This window comes from Malaya genurostris, chromosome 1 (genome assembly GCF_030247185.1).
Source record: "Malaya genurostris strain Urasoe2022 chromosome 1, Malgen_1.1, whole genome shotgun sequence".
Taxonomy (NCBI): Eukaryota; Metazoa; Arthropoda; class Insecta; order Diptera; family Culicidae; genus Malaya; species Malaya genurostris.
The window spans coordinates 87,259,952-87,280,699 of NC_080570.1; the positions used below are offsets into that span (position 1 = coordinate 87,259,952).

The window sequence follows — 20,748 nt, forward strand, 5'->3', positions numbered from 1 at the left end:
GGTGCAACGTGAATAGGTTGGTATTTCGCAAACCATACTAAAATGGGAGTCATCAATCAAGGATCGATTAGTGTTACTGAATTCTCAACTTAATTTCAAAGGTCATATAGAATATACGATCCCAATGTTCGCTCAACCCATGAGTACGCTGTCGTTGTTTGAGCACCGTATTATCAAACTGAAAAGCTGTGAATTGAAGCTGTTCGGCGTAAATTCGTTCGTTTCGCTTTGCGCCGTCTGCCATGGAGGGATGCATCAAATCTTCCAAACTACGAAAATCGATGTAGACTCATAAATCTCGATTTGCTGTCTGTTCGCCAGGACACCATCAAAGCTGTTTTCGTTGTGGATTTAATCCAATCCTGGATTGATTGTGCAGATCTCCTACAACTATTGAATTTTTCTGTCCTTTTCTCCGAGTTACTCGCTCTTGAACTAACTACTGTTTCAATGAACCAGTCTTCAGTATGCGCCGCTTATTAAACAATTGTTCTAACGAGATCGATCTTCATTTATCTCGCAATACTGTCAAAAACCTATTAATAAGATTATTTTCCTATTAACTTTATAAGTTTTACTTTATTAATAGCCTTATAAACATACATGACTAGCGTTAGCGTTGAAGTTTTAGATAAGGATAATGATAAAATAATATAGGATAAGCTAAGGGGCTGTCCATAAAAGACGTCACGCCGCAAGAGGGAGGGGGTGTTTCATAAAACGTGACCTTTTGTGACAGGGGGGAGGAGGGGAGGTTTTTGGAATGTGACGTCCAATATTTTCAATGAGCGCATTTTTTAAATACCTAATTATATTACTGCTTTGCCCTATTTCCTGAAAAAATCTCCACAATAAACGTTTACATTCTATAGGAAAACGTGTATTTGTTGATGTAAAAGCTTCTTCTTGTAAATTCGGAAATGAGTGATGCAGGAAATCATTTCTGTTGTGATTAGCAAAAGTGCACGGAGGAGCGAGTAAATTAGCGAAATTAATAAATTTTGCCTAATATGAGTAAAAAAGAAAAAGATGCCTTCAAACGGTTTAACTTAAGTTATGCACTGACAATTTTTTCAGCAATTAGATTTTCTAGCATTGATAATAGTATATCATAAGAATTTCTCTTATCTGATTCTGATGCAGTTTATTCAATTGTACTCCATTTGAAAAAGGGCGGGAGATCAACGATTTTAGACGTAGATCATGTCATGTCTTATCTTGATCATATGTGATTTTCCTCCACCAACATCAAAGCTTATCGAATCATCCAATGATTGAACTTACATAAATCAAGAATCATTTTAGCTCAAAATCACTACCCATTGTGTGACGGTAGATCAGACTGATAATGAAAAGATTCTTCGGCAGTTGTCTCGTTTTGATGAGGTTTTGGTCTTTATTTTCTCAGTCCTGTATGCTACACTAAGGAAATATTATTCTTTACCTAAAACAATAATATATCTGTGTACCCCTAGGAGAAATAAAACAGATGATTTAAATGTTTCATCAATTCCAACCAAATACTTTTGTTAATTTATATAATTGATATTAATAAAATAATTCCGATGATTTTGTAGTTTTAGAGATATTTTTCAATCTAATGACAGCATGTAATAAATCGATTTTTCCCTCATATTTGTATGGTTTGTCATACATATTGAGAATGTATTGAGATGAATTTTATTTATTTTGAATTCGTGACATGTGACATAGGGGGGGTGGGGTGTCTTTGCTTCTGTGACAATTTGTGACAAAGGGGGGATGGGGAGTCAAAAATCGTCAAAAAATGCGTGACGTCTTTTATGGACAGCCCCTAAATGATTGTTATGTAACATTTATATTATGTAATCTGTTGATACAAAAATGAGAAGGTTTTATGCCTGTTGAAGAAAGAGCATGATAGAATCTCAGCTCCGATGGGCTTTTCCGTTATTGCTACATAAATCAATATATAAGTAACGTCCATACTTACAGAAAAGTAACGCATAAAACGCTTTAACGCATGTCACACTTCGTAACGTCTTTCACATTCAAAAAAGTAACGCATGTAACGATTCTAACGTCTATCACTTTCAAAAAAGCAACGCATGTAACGCTTTGTAACGACTAGATTTAGAGAAACAGTAACGCATGTAACGCATGTACCGCTTTGTATCGTTTCCAACTTTCAAAAGAGTATCACATGTAACGCTTAATAACGTCATAACTCACAAAAATTAACGCTTCTTAACGTCTATAACTTACAAAAAATAACGCAAGGAACGCTTTGTAATGTCTATAACTCTAAAAAAAAAGTAACGATTGCAACGCTTCGTAGGGCCCATGATAAACAAAACAGTAACGTATGTAACTGTTTGTAACGCCCATAACTTGCAAAAAAGTAAGAGCACCTAATACTGCTCCTTGAAGCTCCAATCGCGGGATCGATAACGGTTTCATTGGTGCCACTTTGGCAAGATTCATTACCAGATAACAGACAACTTTACCGTTTATAATTGTGCGAAAATAAGCCACGCATCCGTAAGCAAACTCACTAGCGTTCGTGAATATTTTTAGCTGTAAGTCTTCAATCTCATGAGAATTAGCATCACCAAAATAGCATCGAGGAACTTTGAACCGTTAAACATCTAATAGTAAGTTTCACCATTCTACCCATTTACAAAATTGCACATCATCGATTTTGTCGTATACAGCCCGATCTCCAGAAATCCTGCAACAATATTTTTCCTAACACTGTAAATGGTGACAATAGACCCAACGGTAAGAAAAGAGACATTACGCAACTAAGAACCATTTTCTTTGTGGGTCTGTTATTATTCTGAAGAATTGCGCCAAATCCATGGTTAGACATCGTAGTGAACGTGAACACCCAGGGCTTCCCAAATTATTCCCAAAGTTTAATGTTTTTAAGTTTGAAACCCAGTTTCTAATTCGGAAACCTCCTTGAGAGTGACTGTATTTAACTTCCTTTGCGCGTTGGATCGCTTCCTCTGATGTATCCATACTATCGTAATAGTCGTCAACATAGTGACGTTCGACAATAGCAGCAAATTGCCTAGCATTTAGATTTTTTACAAATTTAACCGAGCACGGCGAGCAAATCGATCCGAATGTCACAACATCCATGACGTACACCGACGGTTGTGTATCAGCACTCATGCGAAACAGGAAGCGTAGTACCAATTTATCCTCCGATCTAACTCGAATTTGATGGTACATTTCTCCTATGTCTTCCCCGAATGCGATCGGTTTCTCTCGAAAGCGACAGATTACACCGGAAAGAGATACCAACATATCCGGACCTTTCATCAACTCTGAGTTCAAAGAAACGCCTTTAATTGATGCTGCCGCATCCCATACGAGACGTACCTTTCCCGGCTTCCGGGGAGCTCAGAACAACTGTGGTGTATCGAAAATTTCTTCTCTGGTGGCTTTGTGGCTTTGATACTGATTTATTTGCTTATATAGATTTTCTTTCAGCATTTAATCTTTTTCGAGTTTTCGTTCGACCGCTTTCATACGTCTAAGGGCCATTTGGTAGCCATCTGGAAATTGCCGTTCTTCACTACGCCATAGTAGTCCGGTCTCGAAGCGATTACCTACACGCTTTGTCGTTTTTGTCAAGATCAGTTGTGCTCTTTTATTCTCTTCTGAATTTGGTTCAACGAATAACGTATCGTTTTGTTCCTCGAGTACGTATTGAGATCGCATCATATCGTGTAGCTCTTGGTTGCTAGCTGGTCTAGTTAGATGCAAATTGAGAATGGTCTGGGCTTCTCCCTTTCTGGACCATACACTGTCCAACCTAATACTGAACGAACAGCAATTGGTTCACCTGGTTTGCCGATACGAGATTCTAACGGTGCAAAAATATGTAAATTGTCTAAACCTATCAATACGGTAGGTACATTCGACGAGTGCTCGCTGACGGATAATCCGGTAAGATGGGAGTATCGTTTTGCAACTTACGTAAACCGTACACTCTGTTTCGACAGTTCCAGCTTGGCAACAATTCTTACGTTTTTTTATGATCCGATTCAATTGCAGACAACATCAATTGTATGCGACGGGAACCATTTTCATGGCGTTTAACATCACCCGTCTACGAGATGATCAATTGCTCACATTCTTCTTTTATTTTCAATTGCTTATCTATTATTTCATCCAAGAAAGCTAGTGTTTCAAACGATATCTTCCCAGCGTAGAGAACAACTGGAACTATTCGGAAAATCACTGAGGATTGAGCATTGTGGGCGTTACATCCTATTTCCATTAGCTGAACGAATTCTTCGCGTATATGCAGAAGAGGATGATGATTTCCTTTGCAATTTTGAACTGCACACTTCAAACTGAATTTGCACTTACTTTATCCGTGACTGTTTAAGCAGAGACTTCAAAGTTTCAGATTTTCCACTACATTCAGTCGATCACTTAAGCTCATTCTCTTGAAGTTATCGCAAAATCTAACTTTGTGATCGCCTCTTTTACAGACCCAGCATGTTCGGCTCAGATTAATACTATGAGACTCGTCTCCAGTTTTGTACGTAGGGCTATTATGAAGATGAACAAATTCATTTCTCCTAGTTTTTTTTTACTTCTTCCGACTGGTTCATTAAGAGGTAAAAACTCAGAAAATTCAGAGACATCTGACACTATATCAGTCATGAAATCAGTGAATATCCGAAGTGGAGTATCGATTTTACCACGCTTGAACCTGACCCACTCTAGTTTATAACTAGGTGGCAGTTTCTCAACCAGTTCCTGTACTAAAATGGGATTACTCAGATGATCATTAAGATGAGCAGCCTCCAAATGATCACACAATTGCTTTACCGTGATTCCAAAACAGACTCTAAGCGGTCAGCTCTCGGAGCTTGAGCTTGACGAACCTTGCTTAGCAACGTTTTCAATAGTTTTTCTGGTTTACCGAATAGATTACGAAGATCACGAATAACGTCCGGAACCGAGTTCGGAAGAACAAGTCTGCTTCTGACAGCTTTAGAGCGTCTCCTTGTAGGCAGTCCTGCAAGCGTTTTAAATTATCTAAGTTTGAAAACCCACAAGCTTTAGTTGTGTATTCAAAGCTACTTATAAAGAGGGGCCGGCTTTCTGGCTCGCCTCGAAACGTTGGAAGATGTTTAGAAGTCACTTGACGAGCTGCTAATCGTTCATGCGTTAATCTAATTGTTCGGTGTATGGGCTTTTGTCGAACACTATGCTTTGAATGAACTGTCTTAAGTGAAAAATTGTCTTCCCATTCATTCTGAAAGTCTCCCTCTGATATACTTTTAACGAAGTCATCGTTCACGTTACTAGATTGCTGCGTAGTTGACTTGCTTGAGCCGGGTTGTCCTCCCTGTAGAGAGCCTTTGCTATTACCACCCGGAAGTGGTTTGTTATTCATTTTATTCTGATCTAACCATTGTTTAATTCGCTCGTAGAGAATATCTGGTTCTGTTCGACAGAAAGTACTTCCGACAGCCTTTTAATATTCAATAAACTAATTCTCATCTTTTGACGAATCATTTCGCGTTTGCCCGCGAATTCCTTTTCTGCAGTCAGTTGCCGTTACAGCAGTTTTTCTTCTTGCTTTAGCTGAAGCTCTTGCATTTTTCTCTCCTGCTTGAGTTCACTTTCTCGCATTTCTTTTTCTAGTGGTAATTGTTTTTTCTGCAGTCAGTTGCCGTTCCAGCAGTTCTTCTTCTTGTTTTAACTGAAGCTCTTGCATTTCTCTCTCCTGCTTGAGTTCACTTTCTCGCATTTCTTTTTCTAACGGTAATTGTTTTTTCTCCCAGGATCTCTCATTCTCTAAACGTTTTTAGCGAAGTTTCAATTCCTTTACAAATGCAATTTGTTTTGCCTCTTGCTCTTCTTCTAAATGCTGGGTAATGAGATTGACATTTACACCATCTCTACGAACCGAATCCCCTTCACTTTTTGTGATATTTTTTTACTTGTTTTCCTTTCTGGTTTAGGAACGCGCAGCTGATTCTCTGCAGCCTTAGAGCATTTTGGACAATGCCAATCTATATGCTTTATTTCCTCAGTTACCCCCGAACAACTAAAATTGGACCATAATTTGCACTGCTTACATTCTACCATGTGGTAGTCATCTTCCTCTGGATCTCCACAGATGTTTATTTATTTATTTATTTATTTATATATTTATTTATTTCGTCAAGCAAATGTGGACTACATATGAATGGTTTACAATGTTTACTTAGATACTACGCATTATTTCTTCGATTAAGCTGTAATTTCATTTCATTTTTGGACATACCAAGGTCAAGATGTTCGCAATATTGATTGTAGTGGCGCATTATTCGATTGATTGGGCTATATTTTGCATAATTTGTTCTAATGTTTCTTTCTAAAAATAATTTCCTGGTTCGTAATTGACGGCTAGGTGTATAAAAATTTAATTGCGATAATAAAGAAGGTGATTGAATGCGTTGAGAAATAATGTCGCAGATAAAATAAAGCATTGCAAAGTCGCGGAGTTCTTTAAGTGTTTGAATATTGATTAGCATGCAGCGTGCTTCATATGGTGGTAGAGGAAATGCTGTCCAGTTTAATTTACGAAGTGCATATAAAAGAAATTGTTTTTGAATAGATTCGATGCGTTCTTCGTGAAAAAAATTCTATGGATTCCATACTAGGCTGCAATATTCCAAAATAGTTCTGACATATGTACTGTATAATATTTTAATTGTGTATGGGTCCTGAAAGTTATGACTGAAGCGTTTAATAAAGCCCAGCATGCTATTTGCTTTATTGACTATGGTATTGTAGTGTTCCACAAAAGTGAGCTTGGAATCTAAGATTACGCCAAAATCTCGTACAATTTTATATTTTTCTGCAAGCTGATTTCCTAGATGTATGTGTATAGATATAGTTTGATTTTTCCTACTGAAAGTTATTGAGTTACATTTTTTTTACATTGAGTTGGAGTAGACTTTTGCAACAACAAATGTGGAATAGATTGATTTCGTTCTGGAATATTACAGTGTCGTTGATATTTTTAATTTCCACGAAAAGTTTCATGTCGTTTGCACTTCAGGATTTTTGAGTATGAAGGAAATGTCGTTTATATGTAAAATGAAAAGGAAAGGCCCTAAGTGAGAACCCTGAGGTACGCCAGAAGTTACATTAATCGGCTCAGACAGTATGTTTTGGAAGCGGACTACCTGTACACGATTCGTTAAGTATAATTTGAGCGATTCCAGAAGAGTATGTTTTATGCCATATTTTTGTAGTTTGTGTAAAAGTAATGGTATGTCAATACGGTCGAAAGCTTTGCTAAAGTCAGTGTAAAGAGTTTCTATGTAGTTGCCAACGTCCATTGCATTCAGTGTGAATGTCATAAATTCTAAGAGATTTGTTGTAGTTGAGCGGCCTTTAAAAAAGCCATGTTGTTTGTTTGTTATTACATTTTTAAGTTGATGAAAAAGTTTTTCGTTTAAAATTCATTCAAAGAATTTTGGAATGCAAGAGATAATGGCTATTCCACGGTAGTTCCGAATGTTAGATTTTGCACCACATTTAAATGTTGGTACAAGGAAGGAAGATTTCCATGCTTTAGGAAAAGTACATTTATTAAGTGATAAGTTAAAAAGTAGTTGTAGTGGCAGTGTAAGTACTTCAGCTAGATTTTTTAAACATATTGGTGGTATACTGTCAGATCCAGACCCTTTTGAGGCGTCAAAGTTTTTCAGTGCTTCGACATGTCATGTTCTGATAGATAGTTTACAGAGATGGAGTTGGAAAATGCAGGTATGAAAGAGAAGTATTCACGGTCACGGTCAGTTTCTGAATAAGATGTATATACTTCTTGGAAAAAAATTGCAAATTGATTGCAGATTTCTGTACTATTTTTCCCTACATGTTCGTCGAGGTGCATTTGAGATGGAAAATTGTTGCTTTTTAGTTTAGTTTTTGTGTAGTTAAAAAAGTTCTTAGGGCAAGTCTTTCATTTTTGCGGTTGTATTCTTCGTGTGCTGTGTTAATGGCTATTTTGAGTTGATTGCATAGATTTAAGTAATTTTGAAGATGAGCTTCACTTTTTTATTGTTTGTAAGTTTTGTGTTTTCTATTTTTCATATGTTTTAGTTGTGAATTGAACCATACAGGTAATTTGCTGTTATGATTTTTTCTTCTTCTTTTCATGGGCAAAGTTTCGGCTAATATTTTGTTTTTGTGATAGAATTTGTTTACTTCGACGTCAACATTTCCTTCTGTACTCAGTCTGTGCCACCAATTTACTATACTTAGTCTACATTTGACTTCTTCAAAGTCAATTTTATTGTATTCCGGCACATCTTCATATTCCAAGTCGTAGGGAAGGGATGCATTGTGTGTAAATGATGAATATTCAATTGGTGTGAAATGCTTCATTTTTCCATAATGGCAGGTTTGATGAATTCACACAAAAGTCTTCTGTGCAATTTATGAGAAGAAGGTCTCAATATGCGTTTTGTTGATTTCTACGGAGTTTAGATATAGGCCAAAATTAGAAATTAAAAAGTAGTGCACTGTTTCGTTATCTCCTACGACTGTTAGTAAGATTGATTCATTTTCAATGTCAGAAATGAAGTCCGCATTACGTTTATTAAATTTTAAATTTAAATAATTGTATCTAAAGATTGAAAGAATTATTCAAAAGAGAATTTGTTCGCATTTTCGGGTGGGAAGTAGACAGAGCTGTAAATATGTTCTTCTCCTAATATTAAGACTTTGGCCCATACATGCTCAAATACTTTATATTTAGGAGTGATAATTTCTTCAGAAGCAAAGCAAGAGTTAATGGCTATGAGGACTCCACCTCCAGATTTTTTCTGACAGAGAGATAAATTTCGGTCGTGCCGAAATACGTTAAAATTATTACCAAATACTTCTTAGCTTCTAACACATTCATCCCAGCTGCTTTCAGTTCCAAGGATTACGTCGAAAGAGGAGGTTATCAAATTTTGATGAATTTGTTTCATTTTGGCCGGGATTTTCATGCGGTTGAAATTTTGGCAATGGACCAAAATTTTATACACACGAAGTCTAGCTTTCAAGAAGCGATCGTCGCCAGTTGTAGACTGTGTTCAGTGAGACGAACAATTGGTGGTCGCATAGGGTCCAGTTCAAATTGCCTGTACTTAGCACTGTTATGTGAAAAAGTCGCAATGTTGTCCATAATTTGAATATTGCGAGTAGATGGCGATGGTAAGGTGGTGTTATTTTTCGAGTGTTGTTTGTTAAAATTACTTTTTGTTGGATTACTTCTATGTGGGTTTATGGTTTCACCCTTTTGAAAGTTTACAAATGTAGAGACAATACTAGCACTTGGAGGTCCAGAGAATTGAGTTCGTGCTACTGCCAGTAATTCCTTATCGGAAGACAATTATTTTTAATAGGTGCCAAAGAATTTCCGGAGATATTGCTTTTGCTGCTATGCTTGTTACTCAATGGTCTATTTTCCGTGCGTATTTGTTGCTGTCGTTTACGTTGTTTCCGCCTTCGAATTGCATTTTCAGCTTGTTTTTCTTGAAGACGGCGAGTTCTTTGTTTTGCGTCGCATTTTCTCCAGTCGCATTTCCATATTTTTTGCTGCCGATGAAGCGCCAGCCTGAGAAGAGGTTTAGCGTTGCAAGTGTCTCTTTTTCTATTGGTTTTAGTGGTCTGTTTGCTTCCAATTCTTCAGCTAGAGTTTTAGACTGAGAATTTTTCACATCTTTAGCGACGATATTCGAGATTGATTTGACTTCATCTCTCAATTCTTATAAGATAGGAATTAATGCAGCGGTGGGGGTTTCGAGAATTTTCGAATGAAGCAAAAAATTACTTTTCGAGGCGAGAAAGACGCTCACTCATTTCATTCATAATTTTGTTGTTGGATTTGTTCGATTTGCAGACGTCGCTTATTGCTGTATGCAGAGAGGCATCGCATGACTGTATACGCTGACCTAGATTGCCACAAATGCTATTGTCATTTTTGCTGATATTAAATAATGACTGCTTTACATCAATCACTAAGCGCTCGACACTATCGGAAATTTCAAAGTAGTGACTTTTGACGTCAGATGTCAGGTCCGGTGGAACGCCTCCGTTTGTGATTTAGTATACTTTAAAAGCTGCTCCTGTTGGTGTAGCAGCTTCAGGGTCTCTACTCCTGTTCTTATTAAATGCTGGCAGTCAGCACACACTGGCACCATAAATGCCAAGATTAAATGTTCCTGATGCCGTTGTACTCCAATGCAAGCGGCGTGATAAGCCTTGTGGCAATGTTCGCACTTCCATAGGAAGCGGTCGTCAATGTTAGAGCAAGATTTCACTCCACACTTCATTTTTCTTAAATTTCACTAAATTTGATTGCACTATACACTTATGCTATAAAAAGCCCGCGTTTGACTACGCGTGCGGAAAATAAAATAAATAAATTATTACTTGCGGAGCGCTCGAAACAGCGAACCGCGCCCGATGACTGTTCGAGGCGAAAATATCCTAGCTAAACTTGTTGAATTCGGATATGTCATTCACATTCGCATTCACACAAATCACATGAATAATACTCAGCACGTTGAATAGTAGCCATGTGATAATTAAGTTTGTAATGTGCAGTCAGAGCTCTGACCAGAATACTGCAATGATGCTTGGAAAAATGTAGTAGACGCTTTGACATTTTCATATTCAAATCTGGTAAAAAGGCTTTTGTCCGAGCGCAAGTTTGCAAGCTGTTTCAGTTGCTGGCATGTTTGGATGCAGCCTAAGAACAAATTTTGTGCTTTATCCAACTAGTTTAAAGTGGTAAAGCTGGTTGAGGACCACCGAAATCATTCGTTGCACTAGCTTCTGCCAACTCATCAGCCCATTTATTTGAAGTAATACCAAAATGGCCAGGTATACGTAAGAAATAGACAACATTTGAAATACTGAGGTCTTCAATTTGAGTTCGACATACGATCACTAGATTCGACCGTGAATCATTCGAACTGATTGCTATTAAGGCTACCTGACTGTCGGAACAAAAATAAATTCGTTTACCACAGATTTTCATCTGGAGTGCCGATTGAATTCCGCTCATCATCGCGAAGAATTCTGTTTGAAACACAGTACAGTATCTACCAACTGAATAAGACTGCGCTAGCCTCATTTCACGACAGTAAACACCAGCACCAGCACGACCATTCAACATACAACCGTCCGTATAACAAACTATGTGTTCATCTAGTTGTCGTTCCGAATAACCAAACATCCATTCCTCCCGAAAAGGATAGCTCACATTGAATGTTTTGAAAGGAAAACTGCATGTGAAAGTTAAGTCACTAGGAGCGAGTTAATACTCATCCCAGATTACCATTTGAGACCACAAGCGAGTGTGGAGTGTTAAGCCGGTATGCACAAAATAATGCTTCTTATTTTAGAAACACATGCAGTGGTTTAATGCACAGTAACACCTCTAGAGCAGTAGCAGGAGTTGTCGTGAATGCATAGTTGTGTAGATCCTAAGAATGTATCTGGGTTTGAGTTCCCATGATTTTCCAAAAGCTCGTTTGCATTGGCCGAAAGCCATGCAAGCTCTATTAATCCTAAAGTCAATGTGAGCAGACCAATTCAGTTTTGAATCAAGAATAACCCCGACGTATTTAACTCGATCAACCACAGTAACCTCTGAATCGAAGAATTGTTACGAACGAGCTTCTGTGATAATCCTACGATGAGTGGAAAGCTCCATTGATGTTTTGCCTGGGTTTACAGATAATCTAACCTGACAACACCATTACTGAACAGATCGCAGGGCTTATTGCATTAAATTAAAAAGAGTGTTAATGCTTATACCCGTTATTAATATATGATAATCATCGGCAAAACCGTAGGTCGGGAATCAAAGTCATTAAGATTCCTCAACAAACCATCAGCTACTAGGTTCCATAAAAGTGGAAATAGTACATCACCTTGAGGACACCCACAGACACTCAGCTTTCTAATCTCTACTTGCCGAAGCGATGAACAAAGGAATCGATTGCTAAGCATTGCGTGTATCCAAATTGTGATACTTGAAGGTATGCCATGACCACGGACTGCTTCCAGAATTGAATTAGGTTATCAAAGGAACCTTCAATATCTAGGAAAACTCCCAAGCAGGATTGCTTTTGTGATCAAGCTTTTTCAATATTGTACACAACATCATCTAATAGTGTTGTAGTGATCTTTTCACGCTGGTAAGCATGTTGCATTCCATGTAGCGGATAATCTGATATAATCATCGACTATGCGTTCCACTGTTTTAAGAAGAAATGAGCTAAGACTAATAGGGCTGAAACTCTTCTCATAAGTGTCGCGACCACCTTTTGGAATAAATTTGACAATTATTTCCTGCAAAGCTCTATCCTGTTGCAAGACATATCCTGTCGCAAGACTGAAAGTAAGTAAAGTAAGTATTTTCTTCAATACATGTTTGAAATGTTCATACCCTTTCTGCAGTAACACTGGGAAACTCCATCCTTTCCAGGAGACTTGTACAGATTAAAACTCTCAACTTTGACCGATTCAATCGTCACAATTTTTCGAGCAAGGGCCCAAGAATCGTTAAAACCTCTATCTAATGGTGTAATCTAAAGGATCAACAGCCCCATAATATTTTTCAAAAATTATTTCGTTTCTGTTTCTGATTTCGGGAGGGGTTCACCCATCTCCGAGGAATTTGGGCGATAAAAAAAACAACGCGTTTTGTTGGTTACGTCACTTATATCACCATTCATTCGCAGCCATTTAATCTTCGAACTTTATCAACGGCCCATTATTAGCTTCCAAACGAGCCTTGGCTTGTTGAATATCTGAGAAAATTGCGCGTTGAAAAAATTCGTTAAAAGGTGCACATACATACACACACATATATATTCCGATCTCGTCGAGCTGAGTCGATTGGTATACATCACTATGGGTCTCCGAGGCTCCGTTCGATAGTCGGGTTTTCAAGCAATTCTAATACTTTTCTATAGAAAAAGGCAAACCCTTCTTCAGTAACCAGAAATCAGAACTAATTGTCTCAAGTGGCACGTTTCCCTAGTTATTTGGAGATTATTCCCTTGCCGTAGCTTCTTATCAATTTCCTGAATTGTGAAGTGGGAGATGTGGGAAAACAGCACGAAACATAAAGAAATAAAATTCACAGTTAATAAAACCTCCAACCCCCGAGAGGGTTTAGAGATTTTACAAAAGCGACACCGTTCTGCACCTTTATGGCACAAATCTCCAAATTTGACGTTTGACATAAAAAAAATTAAATTAAGACTTTTGGAATCTAACAATAATCTCGATTTCAAAAATCTCGTGTACTAGGGCGATTTTCCAAGACCGAAATTTTTCAATATCCGATTTTTCATATGCGATGTAGCTCAGATTTTGCGTGGGGACTTTTCTCGAGGTGCTTAAACTTTTAAGCACTTGCAAATAAGTGACTCTTCAATATGTTAAAAATGGGATGACAAAACAGTTTACAGTTTTACAGTTTTATTACGATGCATGTAACGCTTCGTAGCGACTAAACTTGTAATGCATGTAACGCTTCGTAGCGACTAAACTTACAAAAAAGTAATGCATGTAACGTTTCGTATCGCCTTTAATGTACAAAAAAGTAATGCGTGTAACACTTCGTAACGTCTGCAATTCACAAAAGAATAACGCACGTAATGCCTACAACTCACAAAATACTAACGGTAACGTAACTAAAGGAAACGCTTCGTAACACCTAAAACTAACTACAAAGAATTGCTCGTAATGCATCGTAACGCTTGTAACATACAAACGAGTAACGATTGCAACGCTTCGTAACGCTAATAACTCAAATAAAAGTAACGTTTGTAAGCGTTCGTAACGCCTACAGTTCACTAAAAATTAACACATATAACGCTTCGTAACGCCTAAAAGTAAAGCATGCAGAGCTCCTAACTTACAAATGAGTACCACTTGTAATGTTGTAACTCACACAAGTCTCGTATGTAACGCTTCGTAACGCCAATAACTTACAAAAAGTAACGCATGTAACACTTCGTAGCGCCTATGATTCACAAAAAATAACGCATGCAATACTGCGTAACGCCTTTAACTTACCGAAAAGAAACGCATGTAACGCTTCGTAACGTCCATAACTTACAAAAAAGTAACGCTTTGTGATGTTTATAGCTTTCAAAAAAGTAACGCATATAACGCTTCGTAACGTCACAACTCACAAAGGTAACGCATGTAACGCTTCGTAACACCTATAACTTACAAAGTAACGCAAGTAACGCTACGTAACGCTTAAGATTCACAAAAAAGTAACGCATATAACGCTTTGTAACGCCTGTAACCTACAAAAAAGAAGCGCATGTAGCTCTTCGTAACGTCTATAACTTATATAAAAGTAACGCGTGTAACGCTTCGTAACACCTATAACTTTCAAAAACGTAGCGCTATAACTTTCAAAGAAGTAACGCATGTAAGACTCCGTAACGTCATAACTCACAAAAAAGTAACGCATGTAACTCCTTTAACACACAAAAAAGTGACGCATGTAACGATCAATAACATCTATAACTTCCAAATCAAATAACACTTGCAACGGTTCGTTTCGTCTGTATCTTACAAAAAAGTAACGCTTGTAACGCTTCATAACGCCTATGATTCACAAAAAAAGTTATGCATGTAACGCTTTGTAACGCCCATAACTTACAACAAAGTAACGCATGTAATGTTTCGTAGCATCTATAACTTTCAAAAACGTAACATGATGGAGAATGACTGCTATCATTTTCTGCGAGTACTATTTCGTGTATGTTTTCTGCTTGGTCTGCTTTAATATTTGTATCTTGTAGTGGACAGATTTTTTCCTATGGTTTAATCTTGCTAGCATGCGAAACCCAAACACTCGAATGTATTATCATGATTATTATTATTATTATTTATATTTTTCAGCATTGTTTTTATTAATATTATTATTATTTTTATTATTATTATCAATATTAATAATATTATTACAATTATTATAATGATTACAATAATCATGAGTCAGTCGTTCTGATGAATCCATTTCACCGAAAACACTTACGCCGAAAGCCGTTTCGTTGAAACCATATCGACGAAAGAGTAGTTACGGCGATTATCATTTCGCCGAATCCCGCTGAAAGCCACTTCGCTCATAAGTAAATTATCCGTATCCTTAAATTGTACGAATTTCTTATTAGGAATTGACTCAAAATAAAGACAAACGTAAATCGATAATGTTTACGGCTCTTTAGTTTAGAAGTACGATACTATCGTACTTCCTAAATTTCGCATATTTAAAATAACAAATAAGTTCATTTTTTCGAGTTTAATCCAGCTAGACTACTCTTTTAAATAATTTTTCAAGATTGATTTATGATCCTCAGAACTGCATTCCCAAGATGACTTGTTGAGTAATTTTTCATAATATAAGGGAGACCGGGGCAAAATCGGACACTTAAAAAATTGAAAAAAAAAAACATTATAACTGGGATTTTACCCAAGTCATCGCTATCGCTAATAGTAATAGTAATAGTAATAGTAATAGTAATAGTAATAGTAATAGTAATAGTAATAGTAATAGTAATAGTAATAGTAATAGTAATAGTAATAGTAATAGTAATAGTAATAGTAATAGTAATAGTAATAGTAATAGTAATAGTAATAGTAATAGTAATAGTAATAGTAATAGTAATAGTAATAGTAATAGTAATAGTAATAGTAATAGTAATAGTAATAGTAATAGTAATAGTAATAGTAATAGTAATAGTAATAGTAATAGTAATAGTAATAGTAATAGTAATAGTAATAGTAATAGTAATAGTAATAGTAATAGTAATAGTAATAGTAATAGTAATAGTAATAGTAATAGTAATAGTAATAGTAATAGTAATAGTAATAGTAATAGTAATAGTAATAGTAATAGTAATAGTAATAGTAATAGTAATAGTAATAGTAATAGTAATAGTAATAGTAATAGTAATAGTAATAGTAATAGTAATAGTAATAGTAATAGTAATAGTAATAGTAATAGTAATAGTAATAGTAATAGTAATAGTAATAGTAATAGTAATAGTAATAGTAATAGTAATAGTAATAGTAATAGTAATAGTAATAGTAATAGTAATAGTAATAGTAATAGTAATAGTAATAGTAATAGTAATAGTAATAGTAATAGTAATAGTAATAGTAATAGTAATAGTAATAGTAATAGTAATAGTAATAGTAATAGTAATAGTAATAGTAATAGTAATAGTAATAGTAATAGTAATAGTAATAGTAATAGTAATAGTAATAGTAATAGTAATAGTAATAGTAATAGTAATAGTAATAGTAATAGTAATAGTAATAGTAATAGTAATAGTAATAGTAATAGTAATAGTAATAGTAATAGTAATAGTAATAGTAATAGTAATAGTAATAGTAATAGTAATAGTAATAGTAATAGTAATAGTAATAGTAATAGTAATAGTAATAGTAATAGTAATAGTAATAGTAATAGTAATAGTAATAGTAATAGTAATAGTAATAGTAATAGTAATAGTAATAGTAATAGTAATAGTAATAGTAATAGTAATAGTAATAGTAATAGTAATAGTAATAGTAATAGTAATAGTAATAGTAATAGTAATAGTAATAGTAATAGTAATAGTAATAGTAATAGTAATAGTAATAGTAATAGTAATAGTAATAGTAATAGTAATAGTAATAGTAATAGTAATAGTAATAGTAATAGTAATAGTAATAGTAATAGTAATAGTAATAGTAATAGTAATAGTAATAGTAATAGTAATAGTAATAGTAATAGTAATAGTAATAGTAATAGTAATAGTAATAGTAATAGTAATAGTAATAGTAATAGTAATAGTAATAGTAATAGTAATAGTAATAGTAATAGTAATAGTAATAGTAATAGTAATAGTAATAGTAATAGTAATAGTAATAGTAATAGTAATAGTAATAGTAATAGTAATAGTAATAGTAATAGTAATAGTAATAGTAATAGTAATAGTAATAGTAATAGTAATAGTAATAGTAATAGTAATAGTAATAGTAATAGTAATAGTAATAGTAATAGTAATAGTAATAGTAATAGTAATAGTAATAGTAATAGTAATAGTAATAGTAATAGTAATAGTAATAGTAATAGTAATAGTAATAGTAATAGTAATAGTAATAGTAATAGTAATAGTAATAGTAATAGTAATAGTAATAGTAATAGTAATAGTAATAGTAATAGTAATAGTAATAGTAATAGTAATAGTAATAGTAATAGTAATAGTAATAGTAATAGTAATAGTAATAGTAATAGTAATAGTAATAGTAATAGTAATAGTAATAGTAATAGTAATAGTAATAGTAATAGTAATAGTAATAGTAATAGTAATAGTAATAGTAATAGTAATAGTAATAGTAATAGTAATAGTAATAGTAATAGTAATAGTAATAGTAATAGTAATAGTAATAGTAATAGTAATAGTAATAGTAATAGTAATAGTAATAGTAATAGTAATAGTAATAGTAATAGTAATAGTAATAGTAATAGTAATAGTAATAGTAATAGTAATAGTAATAGTAATAGTAATAGTAATAGTAATAGTAATAGTAATAGTAATAGTAATAGTAATAGTAATAGTAATAGTAATAGTAATAGTAATAGTAATAGTAATAGTAATAGTAATAGTAATAGTAATAGTAATAGTAATAGTAATAGTAATAGTAATAGTAATAGTAATAGTAATAGTAATAGTAATAGTAATAGTAATAGTAATAGTAATAGTAATAGTAATAGTAATAGTAATAGTAATAGTAATAGTAATAGTAATAGTAATAGTAATAGTAATAGTAATAGTAATAGTAATAGTAATAGTAATAGTAATAGTAATAGTAATAGTAATAGTAATAGTAATAGTAATAGTAATAGTAATAGTAATAGTAATAGTAATAGTAATAGTAATAGTAATAGTAATAGTAATAGTAATAGTAATAGTAATAGTAATAGTAATAGTAATAGTAATAGTAATAGTAATAGTAATAGTAATAGTAATAGTAATAGTAATAGTAATAGTAATAGTAATAGTAATAGTAATAGTAATAGTAATAGTAATAGTAATAGTAATAGTAATAGTAATAGTAATAGTAATAGTAATAGTAATAGTAATAGTAATAGTAATAGTAATAGTAATAGTAATAGTAATAGTAATAGTAATAGTAATAGTAATAGTAATAGTAATAGTAATAGTAATAGTAATAGTAATAGTAATAGTAATAGTAATAGTAATAGTAATAGTAATAGTAATAGTAATAGTAATAGTAATAGTAATAGTAATAGTAATAGTAATAGTAATAGTAATAGTAATAGTAATAGTAATAGTAATAGTAATAGTAATAGTAATAGTAATAGTAATAGTAATAGTAATAGTAATAGTAATAGTAATAGTAATAGTAATAGTAATAGTAATAGTAATAGTAATAGTAATAGTAATAGTAATAGTAATAGTAATAGTAATAGTAATAGTAATAGTAATAGTAATAGTAATAGTAATAGTAATAGTAATAGTAATAGTAATAGTAATAGTAATAGTAATAGTAATAGTAATAGTAATAGTAATAGTAATAGTAATAGTAATAGTAATAGTAATAGTAATAGTAATAGTAATAGTAATAGTAATAGTAATAGTAATAGTAATAGTAATAGTAATAGTAATAGTAATAGTAATAGTAATAGTAATAGTAATAGTAATAGTAATAGTAATAGTAATAGTAATAGTAATAGTAATAGTAATAGTGATAGGATTCAATCCTTTTCTCCGAGTTTAGTTATAGCGCGAGGAATGATTTCAATGAGCCAGCCTCCAGTATCCGATTATCACAACTATTGTTTACTGTACGCACGCATAGGCAAATGACTGCTGAATCAAAGTTACACCTGAAATTGCTGCAGCGGTACTGCAAGAGAAATATGCAATAAGTTTAACATGATACGGCTTGTCAATTTTTGCATTCTAGCAAACTTTCTCTTCAAATATTTCTTGTAAATTGATTTGTTCTCCTAATATAAAAAAAATGGTGGTTCTCGATTTTAAAATAAATCGCCCCGATTTTCTGAAAACATAAGAAACTATCCTACAATTTTACGCGAAAAAACGCAGTATATTTAAGATAAGTTTAAATTCAATGAATCTTCGGCTCAATAAATGTGACAAAAATTCAAAGAATTACGCGAAAAAACGCAGTATATTTAAGATAAGTTTAAATTCATTGAATCTTCGGCTCAATAAATGTGACAAAAATTCAAAGAATTACTAGTTTCGCATATTGAAACCCCAACGTATCGTAAAAATTATTCAATTTTGTTATACACTTTCAAAAATAAGTTCTCTCATTTTGACCACCCCACGCGATTCGAAATGCTAATTTAATCGGGTTTGCAAAAGAGTACATCTTGTCCTGTTCATATGTTTGCGTACATGGAAACCAAATCTGAGCTCATGTACAAATTCAGTTGAAATCCACTCGTTGTGCAGAAAGTCAGGCGAACCAACAATTTCAATAGTGGACTGTATCCGGAAACATAAAAAATGTGGTCAAAAGCACATCACTAGGTGAATTGATCCAGGTTTTAGTAGTAGTAGGAACACAATTTAAAATTTTGAAAGGTTGAACCGAACGAACTGTTTAAGTATACCTAGAAATTCATGTCATTTACAGTAAAATCGGAAACCTATAACTCAATATTTTTGCGTGAAAATAAAAAAGTTCCTAATTCATATAATGTTTAACAAGGCGTGAAAACATTCTATAATAAATTCTTTGACCATTTCAGCGAGATCAACTGGTCCTTGAAAATAACAAGTATTTAAGAGAAATAGAGGATTTGCAGAAGAAATTGGACATGTATGTATTAAAATGTGCGGATTTGCAGACGAATCATGATACACCAAACATGATTCCAGCTCAACCAACTATGTAAGTAAACTTCTCGGCTCATTTTATTAGGTTGATCTATATTGATACTAATGTATCAATCCTCCCCAGCAAACAGACGTTTAAATAAATGTATCTAATAAAAATATGTATTAATTACAGTGAAAAGGATATCAATCAAATGCAATCAGAGCAAAATCTTACTTTGCGAAAAACTTTGAAGGAATATGCAGAAGATATTGCAAAATTTAGCGCAAAAGAATCTGAATTATTAGCTCTTAATGAAGAATTGAGTGCAGTAAATGTGACTCTATCCAATGAACTTTCGATGTATAGATCTAGAAGGGTTGGAGTCATATTAGATAGCCAATGCGTAAAGAAAATTCAAAAGAAATATATATGTGATGTTGAAACATTAGCAAACACAATAAATCTGGAACGCAAACATAGATGCAGAGAACAAATAATAATGGCAAAACATTTAGGTGAAAGAAAACGAGAAATTAGATACCTTCATGGAGAAGTCCAACACGTTATACAGAATATGGATTGCATTAATAAAAAAAATTTCCTCTTAACAAAGGTTAGTCTAATAACATAGAGATATGAATGGATGTAAAATGGTCCCAATTTTGAGCACACATTAAGGTTTTGCCTTTTTCATATAGAAAAATTGGTCCCTGTTTTGAGCACACATTTTGGTTTTGCTTTTTTCGTATAGAACAGTTTGGCAGCACAGTGAAAACCGACTTTGGAACCGAAGTCTATAGGGGGTGAGTGTCATATACCGTTCGACTCAGTTCATGGAAATAG

General features: G+C 33.6%; 1 protein-coding gene across 4 annotated transcripts in view; it reads left to right on the forward strand.

The window, feature by feature from the left end:
- Positions 1-20,748, forward strand: part of LOC131440661 (coiled-coil domain-containing protein 186) — a 483,734-nt gene that overhangs the window by 32,133 nt on the left and 430,853 nt on the right. For all 4 annotated transcript variants that reach the window (XM_058612138.1, XM_058612135.1, XM_058612136.1 and 1 more), the window contains 2 exons: positions 19,835-19,977; positions 20,098-20,518. In XM_058612138.1, the coding sequence (XP_058468121.1) occupies positions 19,904-19,977; positions 20,098-20,518 (495 nt within the window). In that variant the 5' untranslated portion in view covers positions 19,835-19,903. Of the gene's footprint in view, positions 1-19,834; positions 19,978-20,097; positions 20,519-20,748 lie in introns of those variants that run through there.